General features: G+C 45.4%; 3 protein-coding genes across 8 annotated transcripts; 2 read left to right on the plus strand and 1 right to left on the minus strand.

Annotated features, from left to right (window-relative positions):
* Positions 1-21: 21 nt before the first annotated feature.
* LOC135520637 (transmembrane protein 238-like) lies at positions 22-2,554 on the minus strand. Of its 2 annotated transcripts, XM_064946338.1 has the most exons (3): positions 2,451-2,554; positions 2,129-2,186; positions 22-1,476 (listed from the first exon to the last, which is right to left on the minus strand). In XM_064946338.1, exon 3 carries the CDS (start codon positions 1,464-1,466, stop codon positions 1,140-1,142), a length of 327 nt encoding a protein of 108 aa, XP_064802410.1. In that variant the 5' UTR covers positions 1,467-1,476; positions 2,129-2,186; positions 2,451-2,554; the 3' UTR covers positions 22-1,139. The 2 variants fall into 2 exon arrangements, with proteins under 2 accessions (XP_064802410.1, XP_064802409.1); XM_064946337.1 differs by lacking the exons at positions 2,129-2,186; positions 2,451-2,554 and adding an exon at positions 1,961-2,110.
* A 250-nt stretch (positions 2,555-2,804) lies between these two features.
* On the plus strand, positions 2,805-11,514 carry LOC135520636 (coiled-coil domain-containing protein 106-like). Of its 2 annotated transcripts, none has more exons than XM_064946336.1 (9): positions 2,805-2,951; positions 3,512-3,590; positions 3,712-3,810; positions 4,000-4,230; positions 5,068-5,124; positions 5,282-5,524; positions 8,684-8,854; positions 8,978-9,312; positions 10,256-11,514. In XM_064946336.1, exons 2-8 carry the CDS (start codon positions 3,521-3,523, stop codon positions 9,292-9,294), a joined length of 1,188 nt encoding a protein of 395 aa, XP_064802408.1. In that variant the 5' UTR covers positions 2,805-2,951; positions 3,512-3,520; the 3' UTR covers positions 9,295-9,312; positions 10,256-11,514. The 2 variants fall into 2 exon arrangements, with proteins under 2 accessions (XP_064802408.1, XP_064802407.1); XM_064946335.1 differs by having other exon boundaries at positions 8,978-9,281.
* Positions 11,515-11,781: 267 nt separating this feature from the next.
* LOC135520635 (splicing factor U2AF 65 kDa subunit-like) lies at positions 11,782-22,109 on the plus strand. Of its 4 annotated transcripts, XM_064946330.1 has the most exons (13): positions 11,783-12,397; positions 12,809-12,871; positions 13,038-13,179; positions 13,804-13,842; positions 14,322-14,431; positions 14,608-14,759; positions 15,188-15,304; positions 15,479-15,617; positions 17,993-18,072; positions 18,411-18,551; positions 18,999-19,085; positions 19,947-20,198; positions 20,304-22,109. In XM_064946330.1, the coding sequence occupies exons 1-13, from the start codon at positions 12,349-12,351 to the stop codon at positions 20,436-20,438; spliced, it is 1,506 nt and encodes a 501-aa protein (XP_064802402.1). In that variant the 5' UTR covers positions 11,783-12,348; the 3' UTR covers positions 20,439-22,109. The 4 variants fall into 4 exon arrangements, with proteins under 4 accessions (XP_064802403.1, XP_064802402.1, XP_064802406.1 ...); XM_064946331.1 differs by lacking the exon at positions 13,804-13,842 and having other exon boundaries at positions 11,782-12,397; XM_064946332.1 differs by lacking the exon at positions 12,809-12,871 and having other exon boundaries at positions 11,784-12,397.
* The last annotated feature ends 5,827 nt before the right edge of the window (positions 22,110-27,936 follow it).

The following is a 27,936-nucleotide window of genomic DNA, read 5'->3' on the forward strand; positions in this document are numbered from 1 at the left end:
AATCTTCACAAATGCCCTATGGTAGGTTATTTTATAGTTTTAATACAATTTTATAATTTAATACAAACCCTATTATAATTCAAAGAAAACGACAACACAACAAAGACCAATTATTTACAGATTCAAGCCTAAACAAACCAACCAAGTGAACTATGAATAGCCTCCATGCTTGATCGTTTAAAATCCTATTCAGACAGTCTGTACAATTTCTGTTATCTACCGGAGGTGTTTCAGCAAAGGTCAAGTCACAATAAAAAGCAATGACCGACTGTTTTTACATCTTGCAATTGACACTAGTGAAGTAGCAGTATGTAAGTCTCTTCCACTGTGGAGGCGGTGGAACTTGGGTTAAAGAATGAGGGAGTAGCCTCCCGGGTGGCGCAGTGGTTAAGGGCGATGTACCATCAGAGACCCTGGGTTTGCGCCTAGGCACTGAGGTCCGTGGGGCGACGCACAATTGGCCTAGCGTCGTCCGGGTTAGGGAGGGCTTGGCCGGTAGGGATGTCCTTGTCTCATCGCGCACCAGCGACTCCTGTGTAAAAGTGCGCGCTAGCCAAGGTTGCCAGGTACACGGTGTTTCCTCCGGCACATTGGTGCGGCTGTCTTCCGGGTTGGATGTGCGCTGTGTTAAGAAGCAGTGCGGCTGGTTGGGTTGTGTATCGGAGGACGCATGACTTTCAACCTTCGTCTCTCCCGAGCACGTACGGGAGTTGTAGCGATGAGACAAGATAGTAGCTACTACAACAATTGGATACCAGGAAATTGGGGAGAACAAGGGGTAAAAATTCAACAACAAAAAAAGAATGAGGGAGTTCTATAAAAAATGTCTCTTAAATCTTATTCCTGCCCCAGGTGAAGCGGGTTAGCATTGATTACATTCGTTTTGGAAACGGGCTCCCTCAACATGAACGAACGGCACATATTACTGTTTGATTTGAGAAGGGCACTCCTCCCAACCCCGCTTTTGCCCGTTCACATCAGGGGCCATAGCCTGGTTCATTTAATAGCACTCCCTCAATGCTAACAATACTGCTCCCAGACCCCCAGGCAGTTTGACTATCAGGGGCCAATAGTCTAATGGAGACACTGAGGATCCTCCCCTACAACCACGCCCTTCTCCTACGCCTGACCATGAAGCATCATGAGGGGCTGCTGTGGCTCCTGGGGAGTCGTATCCTGCGGCTGAGGGAGCGGGCCAGCCGGTCCATGGCACCCATGGTTCCCCCTAGCTCCTTCCTGGAGGTCAGGCCCTCAAGGTTCCCGCTGTACCACATGACCCATCCTCCCAGGGACATGAGCATCAGTAGAGCCCCAGAGTACACCAACAGGTCCCCAAAGTCCTGTCCCTTAATCTCTAATGGGGCAAAGACCCCCACCAGCAGAGCAGACACACCTAGCAGGTCCATCAGTATGGCAAACGCCAGGGCCAGCTTACAGTGGGACAGACCATCATAGTGCTGCACCATGGTCACTCACCTGAGGGACAGAGAGGTGGGGGAGGTGAGGTGTGTGGCACATTGACAGACATAAATCTTGTGCATTGACATTGCTCAGAGTAAAATCACAATAGAGTCACCTCTGGCAATGATAGGGAGTTCACTAGGCCCACTGGTCGAGTGGGAGGATATTGTATGAACATAAACATGACACCATGGCGTGTATGTTCTGTAGCTATTAAAGTACAGGTATGTATGAAATAATGTAACCATGGTCAAATAACTACAGTATGTTATTTAAATATTTACTGTGTCTGTGTATTTATGCCTACACTTAAAAAAAAAACTTTTTATATAACATTGTAGATTCCTACAATACTCTTCAATGTATCTTTATTCATAGGAAAAACAGGTGCCACACCTGAGCGCTATGATACTCCCAGCACAACCAAGACACTTTTGTGTTTCGATGCCCGTTAAAAAACGGATTTAAACACATAAAAACATAACAGATTAATACTCACCTCATCACAGGTGCAAATGCGTTTTGATTAGTATCTTTTCAATGTTTATCTCTTAAAAATGTAAGTAGAATCCACTCAAACTGTATCGTTCCGGTTCTTCACTGGCAGGTAAAAACAGTGACTCATGAGTGAATAATGTTACCTGACACCTCTCCACTCCCCCCTCACCTGAGCTTTTCTGCACTGACGAATATCATTGGTCCGGTGTTCTTTGGTCAGAGCAGCACTAAACGAAAGCAAGAAAAACCTGTCAAACAATATTTTACTTTTCAATTATTTTCACACTGACATTTATTTTGGAATATGAAATATAATGTATATACTAAACAAAAATATAAATACAACATGCACAAATGTCAACGATTTTACTGAGTTACTGTTCATATAAGGAAATCAGTCAATTGAAATCATTGAATTAGGCTCTAATCGTCCGAGACCAGCCACCCACTGGGGAGCCAGGCCCAGACGATCATAATTAGTTTTTCCCCACATCAGCTGTCCGTCCGGGTGACTGGTCTCAGATGATCTTGCGGGTGAAGAAGCCAGATGTGGAGTTCCTGGATTGGCGTGGTTACATGTGGTCTGCGGTTGTGAGGAACGTTGGATGTACTGCCAAATTCTCTAAATACGAAGTTGGAGGATTGTGGTAGAGAAATGATAATTCAATTATCTGGCAACATCTCTGGTAGACATTCCTGCAGTTAGCATGCCAATTGCACGATTGCTCAAAACGTGAAACATATGTTGCATTGTGTTATGCGACAAAACTGCACATTTTAGAGTGGCCTGACTGTACAGCAGCGCCTTTTCGTTACAAACTACATTTTGGTAAATATTAGACTCTCCCTTAGGTAACCGGAAATGACGGCAAAGGACGTAAACAAGACTTGTAAAATAAACGCTAAATTGTTATTGTTCTAGCTAGGTACGAAAGTGGACAGAATGAACGGGATTTACATATGAAATACGGTGTTATAACGACTGAATAACGGTTCGTAAATCATTGATTTGTAGAGAACTCCACCAGAAAATAGTTTGTGCGTAAAAGAAGCAGTGAGCTTGCTACTAGTAAAATGGCTAGCTGCTGACTATCTAACTAGCCTGTGTAAGATGAGTCCCTATGGCAATTTGATGTGTAGCTAGCTAACGTGTCCATTTTTTTTAAATTATAACGCTACATCTTGCAAACTAGCATGTCAGCGACGAACATCGTGTATAATGTGCTAATATAACTTTATAGTACGCTCGCAAGTGTAACGTTAGATAAAGGGGAATAAAGCGATCTGTGCGAAATAAGTAGGTAATTTATTCTGCATCTCAGCTGAGAATTGCCATACAGTAACTACTTGTAATTACATTTCTAGTGGCATAATTGCATCCACGAATGATTAGTTAGCAAGCTGAAGGCAACACTTCGAAGTTATTACTAAACTGACTGCATACTTTTACATTTGCAACGAAACATCGTCAATGGGAGTTGTTTTCCATCATTGGATGTTGTGTGCCAAATGTAATGCATTAATAAACCTGTATTGTTTCTGTACAATGAAGGGTGCAGAGATGCAGGAGGGAAATATTAATGACGCTTTGCCTACCTCCAAGAACCACACAGGCTCCCACCCCATGCAGAGTAAGATTGTGAAACCTTCTAAAATCTGCATCATTGATATAGATGTGTATTAACCTCTTCATGACAAAGTGATAAGTTATTTATCCATAATAATGCCTACTGTATATTTCTCCCTCTGTAGCTCCGAAGAACGAGGATGCCTATGAAATCTCCATTCCCTTTGAGGAGAACAACTTTGAGCAGCAAGGCTTCTTCAATCAGAATGAGCAGAGTTTTGAAGGTTCATATCAAAGCTTTTATTTCCTACTAGATCAGAGCCCATACCATAGATGAATGTAGTTGAATGACCATCTGGAAGGACAGTCCAGTGAGTCCACTCACCTAGTTTCTCCGGTGTGAATCAGTTAGTGATTAAGATGAATCCTGATATTCATTCCCTGACCCTTAACTTCCTGTGTGTGTTTTTCAGAGTCGCCCCCTCCCTCGGGTGCCCCCCCACCAGGCAGCTCGTACCTGCTGATAACCAACTTGCGGACGCAGCTGCAGATCTCCCTGGAGAAGAACTCGTGGCTGCACAAACGCATTGATGACCTGGAGGAGGAGAGGGACTTCCTGCGTTGCCAGCTGGACCGCTTCATCTTCTCTACCAAGACCCAGGGCCATCAGAACCAGGGCCCCAGCGAGAGCCAGTACAGCAATGGTGAGAGAGGGGCATGGAGAGGTTTTGGGAAGGAGGATGGACACAACCATGATGTAGAAAGATGTATTGTGATTAGAGAAGTTCTACCATGCTAACCACACCACCCATGCTGCGTGCACGAGTGCATGTTGCGTGCATGTTGCATGCTAAATAAATTGACGCATGTTATTCAATAACTTAATTCCAACTGCTTGTGCACCACAACCAGCGTCTGCTTAGGCAGGCGCTAAAATAGAACTTGGTTCTATGTGATACTTGATGTGCAGCAAGACCCGCCTCTCCCATCTCATCATTGGTTTTTAGGAGCATATACCCATGTGGGTGATTGAAAGATGGTGGTCCACACCACCATTTGGTGGTGGTAAACTTCTTTAAATATGGTTGCCAACCGCCATATAAAACTCCACAAAAGAAGAAGAATGAACAAACAGCCCCTTTTTGTTTGTGGATTAATTATCGGAGTAGAGAACACACAATTTTGTATGACTCAATATGGGTAAAAATTATAAAAAGATCCAGCAAAAAAAAAAGACCATATGCATTTCAGGTAAAATAACATTCCAATGTTTATTTTCTAGGACATATTAGCTAGCAACAGCAAGCTAGCTAAATGTCCATGAATGTTTCATGTGTGTTTCAACCTGTCCCCAAATTAATATAGTTGGTCCACAGTTGGTTTGGTATTTTAACCTGTATGTCATGAACGTGTCTGGTGGGGATAGACAAAATCAGCAGGTAGACGCACGCACGCGTGTAGCCGGTTTGTCAGCATGTAAGACAACATATTTTTTACAGGCATAGATTTATTCTCGGGAATCGTTGTTTTTCCTCCTGCAGGCTATGACTCTAGACGTTTTGAATGGAAGCCGAGGAGAGAGGGGGAGCGGCCAACTGGTAAGGATTGCTTTATGACCTCACTAGTCCCTTGTTGTTCATGATACATGTATCTAGGTTCAGAGCATATTCTATATATTCTCATCACCTCTCACCACTACTGGTCTCAGTTCACTGATCACTCTCATTGATCTTCTCCTTTTGTTAACCCTTTCAGAGCAGAAGTCCGAGCCACAGCGATTCACATCTCGTCAGATATTCCAGCGAAGACCATCCCCCACTGCCATGGCCCCACCCAAAAACCACACTTCCAGCACGATAGCCAATCAGATGGCCGCGATGAGCTCCATGTACAGCTCCGGGGCCTCCCAGAGCCTCTTGCAGGGGCACAGCAGTGGCAGTAGCAGCGCTATTAGAGCCACCATGAGTGACATGAATGCACACGGGAGCGTAGGGCCAGGTAATGGGATCCAGACTAGAGGTTGACATATGAACAGGACCTTCGCAGGGGCCAAAGGATTCTGTCAGGAATGGCAGTTTCCCCCTGAGTAGTGCAGTGGTCTAAGGCCCTGCATCGCAGTGCTAGCTGTACCGCTAGAGATTCTGGGTTCGAGTCCAGGCTCTTTCGCAACCGGCCGCGACCAGGAGACCCATGGTTCGGCGCACAATTGGCCCAGCGTTGTCCGGTTTAGGGGAGGGTTTGGCCGGCAGGGATATCCTTGCTTATGTATATTTGAGCAATTCCATTTACTTTTGATACTTAAGTATATTTAAACCCAATACTTTCAGACTTTTACTCAAGTAGTATTTTACTGGGTGACTTTCACTTTTACTTGAGTCATTTTCTAATATGTTATCTTTACTTTTACACAAGTATGACAATCGGGTACTTTTCCCACCAATAATCAGGACAGTACAGGGGGAAAATGGACAGTACCAGATGGGACAGGAATAAATGTTCACTTCTGTGACAATCTCTAATCCAAACTATGAGCACCTCTTGTCTAGCACCTCTAGTCTAGCACCTATATCACCTCTAGTCTATCACCTCTATCAGCTCTAGTCTAGCACCTCTACCACCTCTCATCTAGCACCTCTAGTCGAGCACCTCTAGTCTAGCACCTCTATCACCTCTAGTCTATCACCTCTATCAGCTCTAGTCTACCACCTCCAGTCTATCACCAATATCACCCCTATCAGCTGTAGTCTAGCACCTCCAGCACATCTAGTCTAGCACCTCTATCAACTCTAGTCTAGCACCTCTATCAGCTCTAGTCTAGCACCTCTATCAGCTCTAGTCTAGCACCTCTATCAGCACTAGTCTAGCACCTCTAGTGTAGCACCTAAATCACCTCTAGTCTAGCACCTCTATTTGCTCTAGTCTAGCACCTCCAGCACATCTACTCTAGCACCTCTGTCACCTCTAGTGTAGCACCTCTATCAGCTCTAGAATATCACCTCTGGTCTAGCACCTCTATCAGCTCGAGAATGTCACCTCTGGTCTAGCACCCCTATCACCTCTAGTCTATCAGCTCTAATCTAGCACCTCTATCACCTCTATCAGCTCTAGTCTAGCACCTCTATCATCTCTAGTCTATCACCTCTAGTGTAGCACCTCTAGTACCTCTAGTCTAGCACCTCTAGTCTAGCACCTCTATCAGCACTAGTCTAGAACCTCTAGTGTAGCAACTAAATCACCTCTAGTCTAGCACCTCTATCAGCTCTAGTCTAGCACCTCTATCTCCTCTAGTCTATCAGCTCTAGCACCTCTTTCAGCACTATTCTAGCACCTCTAACTCCTCTAGTCTGTCAGCTCTAGTCTAGCACCTCTATCACCTCTAGTCTAGCATCTCTATCAGCTCTAGTCTAGCACCTCTATCACCTCTAGTCTAGAACCTCTATCACCTCTATCAGCTCTAGTCTAGCACCTCATATCTATCACGTCTAGCACCTCTTGTCTAGCAGCTCTAGTCTAGCACCTCTATCACCTCTAGTCTATCACCTCTAGTCTAGCACCTCTATCACCTCTAGTCTGTCAGCTCTAGTCTAGCACCTCTATCCCCTCTTGTCTAGAACCTCTAACAGCTCTAGTCTATCATCTCTATCACCTCTAGGCTATCACCTCTATCACCCCTATAGCTCTAGTCTAGCACCTCTATCACCTCTAGTCTAGTACCTCTATCACCTCTAGCACCTATATCAGCACTAGTCTAGCACCTCTAGTCTAGCACCTCTATCTCCTGTAGTCTGTCAGCTCTAGTCTTGCTCCCCTATCAGCCCTAGTCTAGCACCTCATGTCTATCACCTCTAGTCTAGCATCTCTAGCACCTCTAGCACCTATATCAGCACTAGTCTAGCACCTCTAGTCTAGCACCTCTATCTCCTGTAGTCTGTCAGCTCTAGTCTAGCATCTCTATCAGCTCTAGTCGAGCACCTCTATCATCTCTAGGTTATCACCTCTATCACCCCTATAGCTCTAGTCTAGCACCTTTAGCACCTCTAGTCTAGCATCTCTATCACCTTTAGTCTATCACCTCTATCAGCTCTAGTCTAGCATCTCTATCACCTTTAGTCTATCACCTCTATCGGCTCTAGTCTAGCATCTCTATCAGCTCTAGTCTAGCACCTCTAGTCTAGAACCTCTATCACCTCTATCAGCTCTAGTCTAGCACCTCTATCTCCTCTAGTCTGTCAGCTCTAGTCTAGCACCTCTATCCCCTCTTGTCTAGCACCTCTAGTCTAGAACCTCTATCCCCTTGTGTCTAGCACCTCTAGTCTAGCACCCCTATCAGCTCTAGTCTAGCACCTCTATCATATCACCTCTATAGCTCTAGTCTAGCACCTCTATCACCTCTAGTCTATCACCTCTATCAGCACAAGTCGTTCACCTCTAGTCTAGCACCTCTATCACCTCTAGTCTATCAGCTCTAGTCTAGCACCTCTATCACCTCTAGTCTAGCATCTCCAACACCTCTATCCCCTCTTGTCTAGCACCTCTAGTCTAGCACCCCTATCAGCTCTAGTCTAGCACCTCTACCATCTCTAGTCTATCAGCTCTAGTCTAGCACCTCTTTCAGCTCTAGTCTAGCACCTCTTTCAGCTCTAGTCTAGCACCTCTATCATATCACCTCTATCACCTCTATAGCTCTAGTCTAGCACCTCTACCATCTCTAGTCTATCAGCTCTAGTCTAGCACCTCTTTCAGCTCTAGTCTAGCACCTCTTTCAGCTCTAGTCTAGCACCTCTATCATATCACCTCTATAGCTCTAGTCTAGCACCTCTATCACCTCTAGTCTATCACCTCTATCAGCTCTATTCTAGTACCTCTATCACCTCTAGTCTAGCACCTCTACCAGCTCTAGTCTATCAGCTCTAGTTTAGCACCCCTATCAGCTCCCGTCTAGCATCTCTATCAGCACTAGTCTTTCACCTCTAGCACCTCTATCAACTCTAGTCTAGCAGCTCTAGTCTATCACCTCTAGTCTAGCACCTCTATCACCTCTAGCCTAGCACCTCTAGCACCTCTAGCCTAGCACCTCTATTACCTCTCGTCTAGCACCTCTAGTCTAGCACCTCTAGTCTAAAGTTGTTTTTTTTCAGGTCTTGTTTGTCTGTTCAGATTCCCTGTCCCTCCTGGGGGAGGCCGAGGAGTTCCTGGAGCAGGATGGCTACATGAACGAGGAGGAAATGATTTCAGGAGAGGAGGTGATGTCAGAGGGCATGAGCAGCGGTGGGCACCCAGGGATGAAGAGGAGGCGGGTCTTCCGATTCACCAGGGAGAGGCAGAGAGGTGAGGGACAATGGCAGTCATGTTACTCATACCATGTTCCAATGCTTTGGAAATGCTTCTTTCCTTCCTTCCTCGAAGTAGGCCTAATCAATCCCCACCTCCCTCCATCTCCTTCCCCTCTAGTCAAAGACGCTGCAGGGGTTCTGTTTCGCTACAAGAAGATCCTGCTGACCTACCAGCGGCTGAAGAACATGTCTAAGGCCTTCCAGATCCACGGCGTAGACCGCAACACGGTGGCCTCCACCACGCCCATCGCTGAGATGCTGCTGGTGGCCCCGGAGAAGGTGGCGGAGGTGGGCGAGTTTGACCCGTCCAAGGAGAAGCTGCTGGATTACGCACGGCGCTGCTACGTCGCCCTGGACGAGGAGACGCTAAGCAGGGTGCAGGCCCTGAAGAAGAACAACCTGCTACTACCCATCTCCTACAGGTTCAGACACTGATGGGGGGAGGGACGCTGGGTACGAGGGGAATCTGGGGGCCAAGGGGATGAGGGGAATCTGGGGGATGAGGGGAATCTGTGGGCCAAGGGGATGAGGGGAATCTGGGGGCCAAGGGGATGAGGGGAATCTGTGGGCCAAGGGGATGAGGGGAATCTGGAGGCCAAGGGGATGAGGGGAATCTGGGGGATGGGGGAGTGCTCTGGGGGGAGGAGGGCTTAATTTTGTCGTGGAGAAGAGCAGGGTGGGACTTTTGGAGAAGGTCTTCACTCAACCATCTCCCTAAGATTCAGACATTTATGGAAACTTAAGATTTGTGTATGGGAGCGCTGGATATGTAGGGGAGGTTGTTGCCCATCCCATACACAGAATCTGTTTTCTATTCTTAACTATTTGTTCAGAATCCTTCTGAAGCCGAGGTAATGAACTATAGCATTCCTTATTTCTCACCAGAGTACTATTGAACTTTGTAGTACTTTATTTCAGTGCAATTTTGACACGTAGGGCCCCATTTTGCTCATGCCAAAAATTGGTGCTATTGTCTGAAGAGGCCGTGCTACTCCCAAATACTTACATTAGCAGCATGAAGGTACAGTGACCAAATTTTAGATTTGTAGCATTCCAAACTAGCTCTTTATTTTCATCACACTTGAAATAAGTGCCATGCTGACTATTTGAGGTAATACGGTCTTTTCTGACGATCATCTATTTTGAGCTGTCAGAATTTCACCTTTTAGTGTCTTCATGTAAAAGTGGAGTAATATTCTGCACCCTCACAAAAGCAATGTCAATACTATACATCTTTATTTACAGATAAATGTTTGTTGTTTGGATAACATTCTCTCATCTTTTTCCTAGCACTTCAAAAACAAATGTATTATTTGTGCACTTAAATGATGACCTTATTTAGATATTTAAAAAAGCCCACACCCAGTGATTTTGGATCTGTCTCTCATTTCTCCAGGTTGAAAGGAGGAGAGGATTCTCTTAAAGAGAAGGAAACTCACGCGACCACAAACTGAACAAAGCAAAGAGTAGTTGCACACTCTATTGCTCAGATTCAATCCTTTAGTAGAATCATTCCAGTGTTCTGTCAGAAAGCTTCCAGGTTCTGAAACAAAGGAAGTTAGCTAGCTGACTGACCACTGGTGTTGTGTCTGCACCAGAACAACAGAATAAGCAAATATTCTTTGCTTTGGAAGAAGGATGGGGACAGTTTTGGGAACAGTTCTACTGTGAGGCTAAGCTGTTGTACCACAAATACATCACTTTTTTTTGTTGCACCAGAATATATTCTGTCACTGTAAAGTGCCACTGTAGCATACAGTTGTGAGATGTGTAATTTGACTGAAGTGTGGTGTAGTATAACATCACGTACCCTTTGTACTGTGCTACGAAGATTAGTTTTTTACTATAATAGTAGTATGATTTACTGTGCTATTTCACCATCAGTTGAGATTTGTGCTTTCTTTTTTCAGTCCTATAATGCAATACTTTGTTTGCTTGGGAATAATTTATTACAATTAGATTGCATACTATTAGGTTTCTCTTTTTTTTGTGTTCCAATAAGCTCAGTGATTTCCACAAAAGAGACAAAATACAAAATGTTGATTTTTATTTGAAAAATGTAATGTATGTAAATCAATATCAATCACCAGTTCCCCATTACAATTGCATGTGAAATTAACTCTTGTTGGTCAGTTGTTTAAACAGAGCTGTTGTTGAACTTAATAATGATGTTAAAAAAACAATAGCAGTAGTATTGGCGATGGTGTAATATAGTGGTATATTGTGTGTGTGTGTTATACTGAAACTGGTACAAGGAATTGCTGAGACCCCAGGTTGTCTGCGTGTGTGAAAGGGTACCTCTCACTTTAAACTTCATGTCTTACTTATTCACAACACAAACTCTCCCAGGGACGGGTATCAGTGTGTACAACTGCTGAAATCATGTTATGTTCCAACACCTTTTATACGGGTCAGAGATGTCATTTTTACTTTAATAAGGAACCAATCATTTACTGAAAGGTACAGTACAACCTGTATCATTTAATATACCGGTATCTGTGTGCAGCATTTCAAAAATGTTTAATATTGTATTTCTCTTCAAGAATAATGAGGAGTAGCCTGTAATTCAAAAACTGATCATGTTTGGTTGATTATACAAATTGTATGGACTGTAAAAATAGAAATGCCATTAAAGCATTTGATTTCTTAAAAAAATCCCGATTTGACTTATGTTTCTACCTGTGTGTGGAAAGGGAGATGCTAGAGGAAAAACATATGCAGTGGCCCTGGGTCAAACTCCTTTCTGTTGTAATCACAGATCTGAGAGGTTGTTTCTGAAATCAATAAAGGGAAATCTAGCTTTCACGTATCCAATGCCAAATATAATGTCCAATGTAATAACTTGTTTGGTGCTAGAGCAAAGAGAATATACTGTATTTACATGTTTTGCAGGTTGAATAACAGGCCCAAAGGGGGCGCTAAAAGTAAAAGGTGTATATCAACTTCCGGTGTCACGGGGTGCCTGGGAGACGAAACGCAAAAAGCGGCCATACCGGACATATTCCGTATTTTCTCATTGTATACATTTAATTGCAAAACATATATATTGGGACGATTTCAAACACCAACAGGACAGATGGCATAACATTGGATGTGCAATTGTACCAGCATATCCGTATTCACTCGATTTGCTAACTAGTTAGCATTAGCTCGCTACCACGACTCCTTCAAGAACAGGCCCCAGCCTGGACTTTGCTTTAGCTATCTAACACAAGATAACGCTAGCACAAGAAAACGCGATTTCTTCGTCGATGTTATTGTCTTATCTTAGTGTAAACTAGAACCACATCTTTATAACTCACTTGGAGTTGTTCATGTTGATGTGTGGTTCATTTAGATATTTCTAAACCGTTGCATTGCCGTTGTGTATCTAGTTAGCATTTACTAAGTGTGTTGTGCACTTTTTTTCGTTAGCGACCGCGCCGCATTCCCGTCCATTTTACAGTCACAACTAACTAGCTAGCTAGGGCTAGCAAATAAGAAACGGCGATGTCGGATTTCGACGAATTCGAGAGACAACTGTCTGAAAACAAACAAGGTAAGCTAGCTAGTTAATCACTTGTGTTTTATAACCAGGTTCTAAACTAGTTAGTTAGCAATCAACATATCACAACACGAGCGCGGGCTGGCTAACTAGTAGGAACGTTGGCTGCTGGAGTCCACACTGTCGCAGCTGTCGTCCCAGGCACATTCGTGTGGCTATAACTAGCTATCCCATTGCTTAAAAGTAACGTTTTTTTTGTCACTAACCGGCCCTGTTTTGAACCAGCTGAAGTTTTCCAGCTCTGTATATGTTGAAGTTGCCAGTTAAAATATTAAGCCATGAAAAGTTAACATCTCTTGGCCATACAATAGCTATATCCTATGAAAGTAAACACGTAACGGTGTCCATCCTCTTGCCCCCTGTACCACCATCTTCTCTCCTCCCCATCTCTATGGTCCTCTGTAGCTCAGTTGGTAGAGCATGGCGCTTGCAACGCCAGGATAGGGCGCTCGATTCCCGGGAACACCCGTACGTAAAATGTATGCAAGCATGACTGTAAGTCGCTTTGGATAAAAGCGTCTGCTTTGCCATAACTGTATTATTTTAACTCAACCGTTTTCTCTCCCCCTCTGTTTTCTTTCTTCCTTCTTCCTATTGTTTCACCGTGCCTTCCCCTTTCTTTCCCTTCATCCAGCGGAGAAGGACAAGGAGAACCGCCACCACCGTCGCTCCCCCTCTCGCAGCCGCAGCAGAGAGAGGAAGAGGAGGAGCAGAGACAAGGACAGACGCAGCAGGGATCGCCGTGGAGACAGCAAGGAGCGCAGACCGAGACGCAGGTAACTACAGCATTGTTTTACTGCACACTCTCAGGTGTGTAAGAGCCCTAGTTATACGTACAGGTACTACGTACTGGAGTAGGGCTATCTGCACACCTAATGAGTGAACAGTATAAGGACACTTGGAAAATAAGCAACCCAGGCAACACTGACTTTACCTGAAATAGAAAGCTCTCACAAGCATATTGATGCACAATATTATTCCTCTGTATGAGGTAGCCCACCTATTGTCCTGACAGTGAGATGCAAGTTTGTGGAGGAAGACTCACATCTAACAGTGTTCACACACACATGGAATATTCTACACCTGGTCTCTGAAGTTGTTTTAGTGGAAAGAGCCATAGCGTACACTTACTAGACCTCAGTGTTCTGTAGAAGCTTCCAAATCGGTCCCTATCCCTAGGCCCTACTAGTAGATCTGAAAGGAGTGGATGTGGTGAGAGCTCCAGCAGAAGACCATATTGCTTATGCCTATCCAATCCTTTAGCATCTATGTGACGTTCATACAAACAGTGGCTTGGGGCTAATTTCCAATTGCACTCTAGCTCCACTTCCTGCATTGGAACTACCTGTGACCAGGGTTGGAGTGAAATGAAATGTGAACTCCTTCCAATGTCATTTCAGCTCACCATCCCAACAACAACCCCAAGAGATTGCTGTAAGGTAATACAGCAAACTAACACAGAGCTTGTTTCTGCATTATTAGCAAGTGATCTTTCCTCTGATTGTGTACTATCCACTCATGTTTACAACAGCATATTATATCCTGTGTATACCATTGTGTGGGAAGGTTTCTGTAAGGGGTTTCTATGGAGAGAGAGAAACTAAACTGTAGGGTCAACTCTGTAATAATGGGTTAGATTTGTAGGGCTCTGTGACATCATCCACTGTAAATATCATTTAAAAGTAGTATGACTTTTGAAATCACTTGTATTTGTAAAAGGTATAATAATTTATAACATGGATTCAGAAGTGTAAACCTGGTGTTTCTCATAGATGGGTTAAAGAGAAGCTCTAGGTTTCTCTAAAGGCCTGTTTCAAGTAATGACTTCTATTTGTCTTTTTATGTCATCTGTTTCCCCCTGCGCTCCTCTGTTGGTCTTTCTGTCCTCACTCCTCCTGTCCTATTTTCTCTCCATCAGTCGTTCCCCGCACCGTGAAACGAAGAAGAAGAACAAAGTGAAGAAGTACTGGGACGTCCCTCCTCCTGGCTTTGAACACATCAGTGTGATGCAGTACAAAGCCATGCAGGGTAAGTGAGGAGGCCTCACTTCTTCCTGGTTCTCTCCTCTCTATTTTCATCTACCCTATTCAACTCTTTGACCCTCGTTTGGCCTCCTATTTAACTGTGCTCTTACTAATACTGTCTTGTTCTGGAAGCTGTATGAATGTATGAATGTTGTTTTAAACATGTGACTTCTCCTCAAGCTGCGGGTCAGATCCCAGCCACGGCTCTGCTGCCCACCATGACCCCAGACGGCCTGGCCGTGACCCCCACTCCCGTCCCTGTGGTGGGAAGCCAGATGACCAGACAGGCCCGTCGGCTTTATGTGGGCAACATCCCCTTCGGCATCACAGAGGTCCGTTAGCTCCTGGATGTATGTAGGGACTGAGATCAGAGAGATGGAGTAGGTAGAAGTTGATACAGGTTAACAGGGCTCAACAGTGCTGCCATTTAACTTGCGTATGTGACTAAATATGTAGCTGTGCAACCTGGAATTTTTATTTAGGAGGACCAGTGTACCTAGACAAATTAAGGATTCTAGCTTTTATTTCCTCATGTTTCATTGTGCTCCTAAATTTCTTTGTTTGCGCCTACATTTTTGACGTGCTCCTCATAAAACAAGTTCAGCGTAGAGCCTTGACAGGTTAAGGATGGGGGCCGGGCCACCTGATTCTGTCAACTAGTATTTCAAGCTCAGGGGGATCAGAGAGTACATAATAAATACTGTTGTTGGAGTGAGTCTTCCAGAGTATTGCCTCAATGTCTCTCCCTCTACCTGTGTAGGAGTCCATGATGGATTTCTTCAATGCTCAGATGCGTCTGGGTGGTCTCACTCAGGCTCCAGGGAACCCCGTCCTCGCTGTTCAGATCAACCAGGACAAGAACTTTGCCTTCCTCGAGGTGGGTCTCAACACCCACTTGACTATACTCAATACCGGAGAAGAAATGTGACCTTCCTCAATAGTCCAAAAGGGCCTCTTTTTTTCCTTTTATCTGCGTTTTCTGAAATAATCTGACAGCTGAAAGTTAACCCTCTACCTTTCTAAAACCTGGTCTGTGTTTGTTGCCCCGAAGTTCCGCTCAGTGGATGAGACAACCCAGGCCATGGCGTTCGACGGCATCATCTTCCAGGGACAGAGTCTGAAGATCCGCCGTCCCCATGACTACCAGCCGCTGCCCGGCATGAGCGAGAACCCCAGCGTCTACGTGCCTGGTCTGTCCGCCTGTCTGTCTCTGTCTGAATGTCTGTGTCTGCTTCACTCTCTATTTAGTCCATCTTTAAACCCTTCTTAGTCTGGCCTATTTCCCGTCTCTATTAGGGGTCGACCGATCATGATTTTTCAATGCCGATTACATTACAATCCACGAGCAGACTGTGTGGCAGGCTGACCACCTGTTACGTGAGTGCAGCAAGGAGCCACGGGAAGTTGCTAGCTAGCATTTAACCTGTGTTTTTTATAAGAATCTTCAAATAATCACTAGTTAACTACACGTGGTTGGTAATATTATTAGGTTAACTAGCTTCTGCGTTTCATATCAATGTGGTGCTTGTTCATTTATCATCGAATCACAGCCTACTTCGCCAAACGGGTGATTTAACAAAAGCGCATTTGTGGGAAAAAACACAATCGTTGCACGAATGTACCTAACCACAAACATGCCTTTCTTAAAAATCAATACACATAGGTATAGATTTTTAAACCTGCATATTTAGTTAAAAGAAATTCATGTTAGCAGGCAATATTAACTAGGGAAATTGTGTCACTACTCTTGCGTTGTGTGCAAGCAGCGTCAGGGTATATGCAACAGTTTGGGCCGCCTGGCTCGTTGCAAACTAATTTACCAGAATTTTACATTGTTTTCGAAATGATAGTTTCCGGACTTGACCATATTAATGACCACAGGCTTGTATTTCTGTGTTTATTATATTATAATTAGGTCTATGATTTGATAGAGCAGACTGACTGAGCGGTGGGAGGCAGCAGCAGGCTCGTAACTTCTTCTTTCAGAGGCTCCTCTGTGCTCCACTCGTTACCTGTTTTAATGGCACCTGTTTTAACTTGTTATCATTATAAAAGACACCTGTCCACAACCTCAGTCACACTCCAAACTCTACTATGGCCAAGACCAAAGAGCTGTCAAAGGACACCAGAAACAAAATTGTGGACCTGCACCAGGCTGGGAAGACTGAATCTGCAATAGGTAAGCAGCTTGGTTTGAAGAAATGAACTGTGGGAGCAATTATTAGGAAATGGAAGACATACAAGACCACTGATAATCTCCCTCGATCTGGGGCTTCACGCAAGATCTCACCCCGTGGGGTCAAAATTATCACAAGAACGGTGAGCAAAAATCACAGAACCACAATGGGGGACCTAGTGAATGACCTGCAGAGAGCTGGGACCAAAGTAACAAAGCCTACCATCAGTAACACACTACGCCGCCAGGGACTCAAATCCTGCAGTGCCAGACGTGTCCCCCTGCTTAAGCCAGTACATGTCCAGGCCTGTCTGAAGTTTGCTAGAGAGCATTTGGATGATCCAGAAGAAGATTGGGAGAATGTCATATGGTCAGATGAAACCAAAATATAACTTTTTGGTAAAAACTCAACTCGTCGTGTTTGGAGGACAAAGAATGCTGAGTTGCATCCAAAGAACACCATACCTATGGTGAAGCATGGGGGTGGAAACATCATGCTTTGGGGCTGTTTTTCTGCGAATGGACATGGACGACTGATCCGTGTAAAGGAAAGAATGAATGGGGCCATGTATCGTGAGATTTTGTGTGAAAACCTCCATCAGCAAGGGCATTTTATTTATTTTACCTTTATTTAACTAGGCAAGTCAGAACAAATTCTTATTTTCAATGATGGCATAGGAACAGTGGGTTAACTGCCTGTTCGGGGCAGAACAACAGATTTGTACCTTGTCAGCCCGGGGATTTGAACTTGCAACCTTCCGTCCGGTTACTAGTCCAATGCTCTAACCACTAGGCACTAGGCTACCCTGCCGCCCCAAATTGAAGATGAAACGTGGCTGGGTCTTTCAGCATGACAATGATCCCAAACACACCGCCCGGGCAACGAAGGAGTGTCTTCGTAAGAAGCATTTCAAGGTCCTGGAGTGGCCTAGCCAGTCTCCAGATCTCAACCCCATAGAAAATACCAGCAACAGTGTGTGAAAACCTTGTGAAGACTTACAGAAAACGTTTGACCTCTGTCACATGCCAACAAAGGGTATATAACAAAGTTGAGAAACTTTTGTTATTGACCAAATACTTATTTTCCACCATGATTTGCAAATAAATTAATAAAAAATCCTACGTGATTTTCTGGATTTTTTTTTTTTTCCTTCTCATTTTGTCTGTCATAGTTGATGATGAAAATTACAGGCCTCTCATCTTTTTGAGTGGGAAAACTTGCACAATTGGTGGCTGACTAAATACTTTTTTGCCCCACTGTATATATACACACACGTGCCGATTAATCGGTCGACCTCTAGTCTCTGTAGGTTCAGACTGAATTTAGGCTTTTTATATCAATGTTTGGTTGACTTTAAATAACTTCTCTCTCCTTTTCTGTCTGTGTAGGCGTGGTGTCCACAGTGGTGCCTGACTCGGCCCACAAGCTGTTCATCGGAGGCCTGCCCAATTACCTGAATGATGACCAGGTCAGTGAGCTAACCATAACCAGCTTAGCCTTCTAACCAGGTCACCTGGAGCCACATACTGGGGTGTGCTGGCTGCTCACCTCCCGTGACGTCCCAGTCTGGCCCAGTGAAAACCTCCTGTTTCCTCACATGCCTAGTCAATGCTGGACGCGGTTAACAGTGTACCGAAGTAACACTGTTGATGGAAGCCAGACAGCTTGAAAGAGCTCCAATAGTCTGAGATGTTAAGTGTTCAACAATGTCTCCTCTCCTCGTCTGACTGTTCTCCCATTTCCCCTGTCCCTCCCATCTTTTCCCCTCTGATCTCTATGGTAATCTTCCCTCTCTGTGTTCTCCAGGTGAAGGAGCTCCTGACATCGTTTGGGCCTCTCAAGGCCTTTAACTTGGTCAAGGATAGTGCCACAGGTTTGTCTAAGGGTTATGCGTTCTGTGAGTATGTAGACGTCAACCTGAACGACCAGATCACCATGGAGAATCAGGTAGCTAACCACCCCCTTCATTTTAACTTCTTCACACACCATGTCATGGTTTTGGACTTGTTCCGGTTTAAAAATATCTTCACATTTTTTATTTACTTGCATATCAATAAAAATGTAAATGTTATAAAAGGGGAACTATATTGCTCTTGAGATATTATTCAAATGTATTATGTGACACAACTCTTGACAAAATGATTTCATATGTTTACACTCACAATATTTCAGGATTTTCTGTTATGATTGAACTCAATTGCAGTAATAAAAAAAAAAAGAAAAAAAAAATGTAAAACCTTTGAAAATGACCATCTGTAGAAAGGGAAAAATACTAAATTCTTCTTTTGGTTGGGTTCTTGAAAGGGGGAATTTCAATATATAATGTGTAGAAGTGCATTGGCCCTGGGGGGTTTGTCCCTGCTGTATTAACTTGGAGATACCCTGTTCCCACAGGCCATAGCAGGACTCAACGGCATGCAGCTGGGAGATAAAAAACTCCTGGTGCAGAGAGCCAGCGTGGGATCCAAGAACGCCACTCTGGTAAGACTGACATCTGGGCAGGCTGGGAATAGAGTGCTACAGTAGAGAGGGAAGTAGAAGGTAGAGTGAAGCTCTTGGTCCAGGGAGCCATCAGGACATCTGAGAAAGATACACTTGGATAGAGGATCTTGAGCAGGGGGGTGTAAGAGGATCTTGCGCAGGGGGGTAAGAGGGGGGTAAGAGGATCTAGCGCCGGGGGTGTTAGAGGATCTAGCGCCGGGGGGTGTAAGAGGATCTTGAGCAGGGGGTGTAAGAGGATCTTGAGCAGGGGGTGTAAGAGGATCTTGCGCAGGGGGGTGTAAGAGGATCTTGCGCAGGGGGTGTAAGAGGATCTTGCGCAGGGGGTGTAAGAGGATCTTGCGCAGGGGGTGTAAGAGGATCTTGCGCAGGGGGGTGTAAGAGGATCTTGCGCAGGGGGTGTAAGAGGATCTTGCGCAGGGGGTGTAAGAGGATCTTGCGCAGGGGGTGTAAGAGGATCTTGCGCAGGGGGTGTAAGAGGATCTTGCGCAGGGGGGTAAGAGGATCTTGCGCAGGGGGGGTAAGAGGATCTTGGGGGGGGGGTAAGAGGATCTTGCGCAGGGGGGGGTAAGAGGATCTTGCGCGGGGGGGGTAAGAGGATCTTTCGCGGGGGGGTAAGAGGATCTTTCGCGGGGGGGGTAAGAGGATCTTGCGCGGGGGGGGTAAGAGGGTAAGAGGATCTTGCGCGGGGGGGGTGTAAGAGGATCTTGCACGGGGGGGGGGGGGGGGCATATGTTGTGCCCTTGGGCGGCCTGTGCTGTGTCTGTTCTACTTTTCCAATCCCTCACTGCATGTTCTGTATCCACCAACACTCCTTCTCCAACCCTCCCCTCTCCCCTCCAGACAAGTATAAATCAGACCCCGGTGACGCTGCAGGTGCCGGGCCTGATGAACAGCTCAATGACCCAGATGGCCGGCCTGCCCACAGAGGTGCTGTGTCTGATGAATATGGTGGCTGTGGAGGAGCTGGTGGATGAAGAGGAATACGAGGAGATTGTAGAGGATGTGAGGGACGAGTGCAGCAAGTACGGCCAGGTCAAGAGCATCGAGATCCCCAGACCTGTGGATGGGCTGGAGGTCCCTGGCACTGGCAAGGTGAGAGCGAAAAGCTTCTGTCTTCAACTTTATGACTATGCCTTTTTGAATGATCTCCATTGAACCTCTTTACATTTCCTCTCTCTATCCCTCTCTGTCCTATAGATCTTTGTGGAGTTCATGTCAGTGTTTGACTCCCAGAAGGCCATGCAGGGTCTGACGGGCAGGAAGTTTGCTAACCGGGTGGTGGTGACCAAATACTGCGACCCTGATGCCTACCACCGCCGAGACTTCTGGTAGAGGATGACGACTGACGAGGATAGTGAGGGGGGTGGATTGCCATATTTCAAATCGACCCCCAACCCCCCACCACCTGGGCACTTGTTTTGACCTGAAAAGGTGTGAGCGACATAATGTTTCACCTAGTCCATCAGAAGGCCAGGTGGAGTTCAGAGAAGTACCCGGGGGTAGGGGATCTATTTGCTATTGGGCAAAAGAGAAGGGAGAGATGAAGGGTTTGTATTCTGATGAAAACCAGGGGGGTGGGGGGGTTCAAAGATTTTTGTGAATTGTGTGTAGTAACAGGTCAGGGGTAAATGATTAAAAAAAATACTTTGTGAGAAAGAGATGGGTCGTTCTGGGGGGGGGGGTCTTGCCACACCTTATGGTTTGTATTTAAATAGGGGGAGCCTGTTTTAAGTACTTTAGGAAGGTGTAGAGAGGGGGAAGTGGACTGGTCTACTCTATAAGAGTGGTGGATAGATGGATGGACTAGAGTATTCATCATTTCATATGGGGAGAGGGAGTTGGTGACATTTTTTATTTGGCCCACCAATGTAGGTAACATGATCAGTTTCTTGTTGTGAAAAAGGGGAAGGAAAGCTATTGACTGGATAGGATGGAAAGCTATTGACTGGATAGGATGGAAAGCTATTGACTGGATAGGATGGAAAGCTATTGACTGGATAGGATGGAAAGCTATTGACTGGATAGGATGGAAAGCTATTGACTGGATAGGATGGAAAGCTATTGACTGGATAGGATGGAAAGCTATTGACAGGATAGGATGGAAAGCTATTGACAGGATAGGATGGAAAGCTATTGACAGGAATGGCCTCGTTTTGTGATTTTGATTTTTATTTCTCAGATTTGGACCTTTAGATTTCCTCATTTCTTTTCTTCCATGTACATCAGACTACGCCCCTCTCCCTCACCCTGTGTGTGTAGCGAGCGGGGGAGAAGCTGTAACTACACATAACCAACACCAATGTCACATTGGACTAATTTATCTGAATGCCAGCTGTTGTGGTTTATACTGTTGTCACACCTTGTATTGTCACCAGGGCCGGAGTTTGAGTACCATACGTTTTTATTACTGTCTGTGTGTCTTTGAAGTTTTTTGGGGGGGATGTTGAAACCTTTCATCTAGTTTGAATTTATCCATCACCATATTTAGCAGGCAAAATAATTCTATCCCTACATCCTACCCTTACCCATAAGAGACTGGGAGAGGGGAAAGGCAGACTTTTGAAGTTCTGAGTTGTTATTTTTGAATTGTGAGTGGTAAATATTGGATTGGTGTTGAGTAGGGCTCAATCTGATTCTGATTAAAAGCCTTGCTATTTTTCTTGTCACATTCAAGATAAAAATATATGGAGTACTCATTTATGTCTGTGCTTAGCAAGTTTGTCAATACATGGAGTCATTTCATGCTTTGATATTTTCAGTTAACAATGATTTAAGATTGTAGTCAGTATTCAAGTTGTATTTCTTTGTCTGGAATGAGTTTCTTTTGTTTTGCTTCCTGTTTCAAACCGACCTATAGACTATTGGACTGCTCATACAGAAATCTCTTTGGCCCAGGTAGTGTTTGTGTAACTTCTCACCTCAGCAGACAAAATAAAGGTATACAGACTAATACCACTGTTTCCTGTTCTACTGCCCACAAATAAAATGCACTATTTACTTTGACCAAGTTATCAGGCTTTTAGTAACCATAGAAGTCAGGTAGTATTGTGTGATTGTACACCTCTTCTGTTAAGTAATGGGTTTGTCATAAAAGGTGAGATTGTTTTTTAACTGAAGGGGAGTGCAGTCTTTTGGACAGGTTCTCAAGTGTTCTATTGGACTGTTCAACAAAATGTTCATACTCATCAAAAGGTTGTCCCCTCAACTGTATATATGGTCTCACTTCTTCCTCATCTCCCTCAACCTTTGTCATTACGACTCCAAGGACCACTGGTTACGCTATGGGGTTGAGAGTGAGTTCCCATGATGCTTTGTGTTCAGACCTAGAGTTGGGCAGTACCAGTGAAATGTGACTTCATCCCTTTCTAAAATTAGCTTTTTAAATGTTACCATGTCATTAAATTTGAGCTTTTTTTGGGGGGGGGGGGATTTCTTAAGTGAATTAATGGAATAAAAAATGGCTAAAACCACATGTAGTTTATAACAGAAGTGTGGATCTTTCATTGAACCTTTATTTAACTTGGCGAGTCAGTTGAGAACAAATTCTTATTTACAATGACAGCCAAACCCTAACCACACTGGGCCAGTTGTGCACCACCCTATGGGATTCCGAATCACAACAGCCTGGAATTGAACCAAGGTCTGTAGTGATGCCTCTAGCACTGAGATGTAGCCTTTGACCACTGTGCCACTTCTGATTATACACACTGAAAAGCAGGAGTTGACTAAAAGTGCAAGTTGACTTGGCTTGTATGTTTACATTTGAGTCATTTAGCCATGACTTCCAGTAGTGAGTGCATACATTTTCATACTGGTCCTCCGCAGGAATCAAACCCACAACCCTGGCATTGTAAGTGCCATGCTCTAACAACTGAGCCACACAGGACTGAGTTTGACTTGTTTCTCCATTGAAATGTGACAGATTCAGAACACATAAACCTGAGCTGACTGGTCAGCAGTATTCATGGGTAGAGGCTTGCCTAAGTGGCATGAAAACAGGTTGACACTGCAGCCTTCAGTGTTCCATCTTTACTCACCTGGGGCTTATTCAGGAGGGAACAGCTACAGAAGTGTATAGTGCGGCACAGACATGACACTGTCGTGGGAATAATGAACCATGTCTCTACATCCCATGTCTGTCTGCACCGTTGCACTCCACTGAGGAAGGCCAGCAATATGGTGCAATCCCTCCAAACCAGGCAGGTAGATGTTGCCAGAAAGCACATAATCTAAAACCACCCCAATCCCAAGAGGGAAAACAAGACGGTCCTTGGATCAGTGTAAATGAACAACTTCATCCTACTCCAATGGGAATCAGTATAGACTCAGGGACGATCTCAATTGCATACTCCTTGTGTCCTCTCTCCTCGTCTCCTCCACAAAACCCATTGGATGAGAAAGCCAGAAGTCCTGCCCCTCTGACCTTCTCCTCCAATGAGTTTTGAGAAGGAGACAAGGAGAAAGGACATGAGGAGTATGCAATTGAGATCTTTCCTCAGTAGCCCACCATAGTAGCCCAGCCCAGGCAGGTCTGATGCTGCAGTCGTATATCCATGCACTGCTGCCCTCTAGTGGGAAGTCTACACCACACCTCCCACTGATCAGCATTCAGAAAGATGGAACGCTGCAGTAGCTAGGGAGAGAGCAACTCTAAACACTACATCAAGGGATGGATGCTGTGTGCCTGTGCACGTGTGTGTGAAAGCAGAGCACAATTTGTAAATGCATAGGTTTAAGGTTCAGATTTGACATCACAGAGCAGTAGATCAAACAAACATTTAGTGTTTTTTCTCTTCTACGCAGTCCTTAGTTCAACTATAGAATATCTTATAGATGACATCATGCAGTGTGCGTGTATTCCGTTGTGTGTGTGTGCGCGCGCTCGCGCGCGTTTGGTGTGCATGAGTGTGTGTATGAGTGTGAGCACACATCACTCCGGTGGTGACAGAAGAACTTTGAGTGATGTGTATATCAGAGCCTGAGGTTGATCACATCAGCACACCGTGTATTATAAAAGACCTGAGATTACCACTGTCTTCCTATCAGACCATATGAGGGAGGAGAGGTGAAGCTGTACACCCAGGACAGAGGCACAGTGCCAGAGTCGTCTACAGCAACTAGAAACATGTTACAAAATAAAGCACACAAGTATAATTGTATTTTGACAGGAAAGCTCATTTGCATAGGCAAGATGAAATAATGTAGGCCACCTTTTATGATTGATACCACATTAATTCAATGCATTTATATGTCAAATCTGACAGCCCCCCTTCCCTCATGCCTTGCGTGTTTCTGGACCCTTGCCCACCCACACAGGGTGCTAGAAAAATGAATCGAGTGGATGTTTGGCTATTCATCAAGCCGATATGCCCACCATATTGTCCACTTTCTGAAAATAATCATCACCTACAGAACAAGCGTGTTGTTATGCTGCAATCCCAGGAAGTGGTGAGGAACTGAGATGAGTGGTGACTGGGGGAGGGGTATTCCTGTCAGCCCTGTACCTCATTCGTTGAGTTCCCCGTGACTCTCTGCCACTCGATCTCTCTCTCCTTCTGCCTCAATTAGCTTTCTCTCTGTGTCGCTACTCTCTCTCTCTCTCTCTCGCGCTCTTTCTCGCTCTCCCTCTCCCTACCTTCCTCCCTCTCTCTATGTTTATATCTCTTTCTCTACGTCTGTCTCGCTCTCTCTCTCTCTCTCTCTCTCTCTCTCTCTCTCTCTCTCTCTGCCATGTGTCACGTGTAACGAAAACTGTGAGCAGTACAGCAGACCAGGAGCTGGATCATGTGGAGAACTTCCATGAGACCAGGCTGGACCTCTCTCTACACTCTGCTTCCTTAAAGGGAGGTTCTGTACTATAGACCACTGATTGGGCTTCTGATTGTGCTTTAGAATAGTGATTACGGTTCTAATTTTCTTTAGAACGTTGAATGGGGTTCTACTCTGCTTTAGAACAACGACTACAGGAAAGCAAAGTGTATGAAATGTAGTTGTACCTTGACTGCTCTTGTCATCTCTTTCTCCAACACACTGTCTTTTTCTACAACCAACTTCTTTTCCCACAACTTTCCACCTCTTCTTTTCCTCTCTAGTTCTCTCTTTCCAGTGTGTTTCGGTTGCAGTTTGTCTCTCTCTGTCTTTCTTTCCTTCTGTCTTTCTCCCCTAATCCCTCTCTATCTGCTCTGACTCTCTCTCCCTGTCTGCTCTGTCTGCTCTGACTCTCTCTGTCTCTCTCTCTCTCTCTCTCTCTCCTTCTGTCTGTTCTGACTCGCTCTGTCTGCACTGTCTGCTCTGACTTTCTCTCTCTCTCTCTGCTCTCTCTCTCTCTCTCTCTCTCTCTCTCTCTCTCTCTCTCTCTCTCTCTCTCTCTATCTCTCTCTCTCTGTCTGCTCTGACGCTCTCTCTCCCTCTCTGTCTAATCTGTCTGCTCTGACTCTCTCTCTCTCTCTCTCTCTCTCTCTCTCTCTCTCTCTCTCTCTCTCTCTCTCTCTCTCTCTCTCTCTCTCTCTCTGTCTGCTCTGACTCTCTCTCTCTCTCTCACTCTCTCTCTCTCTCTCTGTCTGCTCTGACTCTCTTCGTCTGCTCTATCCGCTCTGAATCTCTCGCTCTGTCTGCTCTGTCTGCTCTGACTCCCTCTCTCTCTCTCTCTCTGTCTGCTCTGACTCTCTCTCACTCTCGCTGTCTGTCTGCTCTGTCTGCTCTGACTCTCTCTCTGTCTGCTCTGACTCTCTCTCTCTCTGTCTGCGCTGACTATCCCTCTCTATCTCTGTCTGCTCTATCTGCTCTGACTCTCTCTCTCTCTGTCTGTCTGCTCTGTCTGCTCTGACTCTCTCACTTCTTTGTCTGTTCTGACTCTCTCTCTCTCTCTGTCTGCTCTGACTCTCTCTCTCTCTCTCTCTCTGTCTGCTCTGACTCTCTCTCTGTCTGCTCTGACTCTCTCTATATATATGCTCTGTCTGCTCTGTCTGCTCTGACTCTCTCTCTCTCTCTCTCTCTCTCTCTCTCTCTCTCACTTTCTCTCTCTCTCTGTCTTCTCTGTCTGTTCTGACTCTCTCTCTGTCTGCTCTGACTCTCTCTCTGTCTTCTCTGTCTGCTCTGACTCTCTCTCTCTCGGACTTCTCTGTCTGCTCTGACTCTCTCTCTCTGTCTTCTCTGTCTGCTCTGACACTCTCTCTCAGTCTGCTCTGTCTGTTCTCTCATTCTCTCTCTCTCTCTCTCTCTCTCTCTCTCTCTCTCTCTCTCTCTCTCTCTCTCTCTCTCTCTGTCCACTCTGTCTGCTCTTACTCGCTCTGTCTGCTCTGACTCTCTCTCTCTCTCTCTCTCTCTCTCTCTCTCTCTCTCTCTCTCTCTCTGTGTCTGCTCTGACTCTCTCTCCTCCTCTGTCTTCTCTGTCTGCTCTGACTCTCTCTCTCTGTCTTCTCTGTCTGCTCTGACTCTCTCTCTCTGTCTGCTCTATCTGCTCTGACCATCTCTCTCTGTCTGCTCTGTCTGCTCTGACTATCTCTCTCTCCGTCTGCTCTGTCTGCTCTGACTCTCTCTCTCTCTCTCTCTCTCTCTATATATATATATATATGCTCTGTCTGCTCTGACTCTCTCTCTCTCTCTCTCTCTCTCTCTCTCTCTCTGTCTTCTCTGTCTGCTCTGACTCTCTTTCTCTCTGTCTGCTCTGACTCTCTCTCTCTGTCCTCTCTGTCTGCTCTGACTCTCTCTCTCTGTCTTCTCTGTCTGCTCTGACTCTCTCTCTCAGTCTGCTCTGTCTGCTCTCTCATTCTCTCTCTCTCTCTCTCTCTCTCTCTCTCTCTCCCTCTGTCCGCTCTGACTCGCTCTGTCTGCACTGTCTGCTCTGACTTTATCTCTCTCTGCTCTCTCTCTCTCTCTCTCTCTCTCTCTCTCTCTCTCTCTCTCTCTCTCTCTGTCTCCTCTGTCTGCTCTGACTCTCTCTCCTCCACTGTCTTCTCTGTCTGCTCTGACTCTCTTTCTCTCTGTCTGCTCTTACTCTCTCTCAGTCTTCTCTGTCTGATCTGACTCTCTCTCTGTCTTCTCTGTCTGCTCTGACTCTCTCTCTCAGTCTTCTCTGTCTGCTCTGACTCTCTCTCTCAGTCTGCTCTGTCTGCTCTCTCATTCTCTCTTTCTCTCTCTCTCTCTCTCTGTCCTCTCTGTCTGCTCTGACTCGCTCTGTCTTCACTGTCTGCTCTGACTTTCTCTCTCTCTCTGCTCTCTCTCTCTCCCTCTCTCTCTCTCTCTCTGTCTCCCTCTGTCTGCTCTGACTCTCTCTCCTCCTCTGTCTGCTCTGTCTGCTCTGACTCTCTCTCTCTGTCTTCTCTGTCTGCTGACTCTCTCTCGCTATGTCTGCTCTATCTGCTCTGACTATCTCTCTCTCTCTGTCTTCTCTGTCTGCTCTGACTCTCTCTCCGTCTGCTCTGTCTGCTCTGACTCTCTCTCTGTCTGCTCAGACTCTGTCTCGCTCTCTGTCTGTGTCTGCTCTGACTCTCTCTGTCTGCTCTATCTGCTCTGACTCTCTCTCTCGCTCTGTCTGCTCTGTCTGTTCTGACTCTCCCTGTTCAGACTCTCCTCTGTCTGTTCTGACTCTCTCTCTCCACATGTCTGCTCTGTCTGCTCTGACTCTCTCTCTCTCTCTGTGTTCTCTGTCTGCTCTGACTCTTTCTCTCTCTCTCTCTCTCTCTCTCGCTCTCTCTCTCTCTCTCTCTCTCTCCTTCTGTCTGTTCTGACTCGCTCTGTCTGCACTGTCTGCTCTGACTTTCTCTCTCTCTCTGCTCTCTCTCTCTCTCTCTCTCTCTCTGTCTCCCTCTGTCTGCTCTGACTCTCTCTC

This window comes from Oncorhynchus masou, chromosome 29, assembly GCF_036934945.1.
Source record: "Oncorhynchus masou masou isolate Uvic2021 chromosome 29, UVic_Omas_1.1, whole genome shotgun sequence".
In the NCBI taxonomy this organism is placed as follows: Eukaryota; Metazoa; Chordata; class Actinopteri; order Salmoniformes; family Salmonidae; genus Oncorhynchus; species Oncorhynchus masou.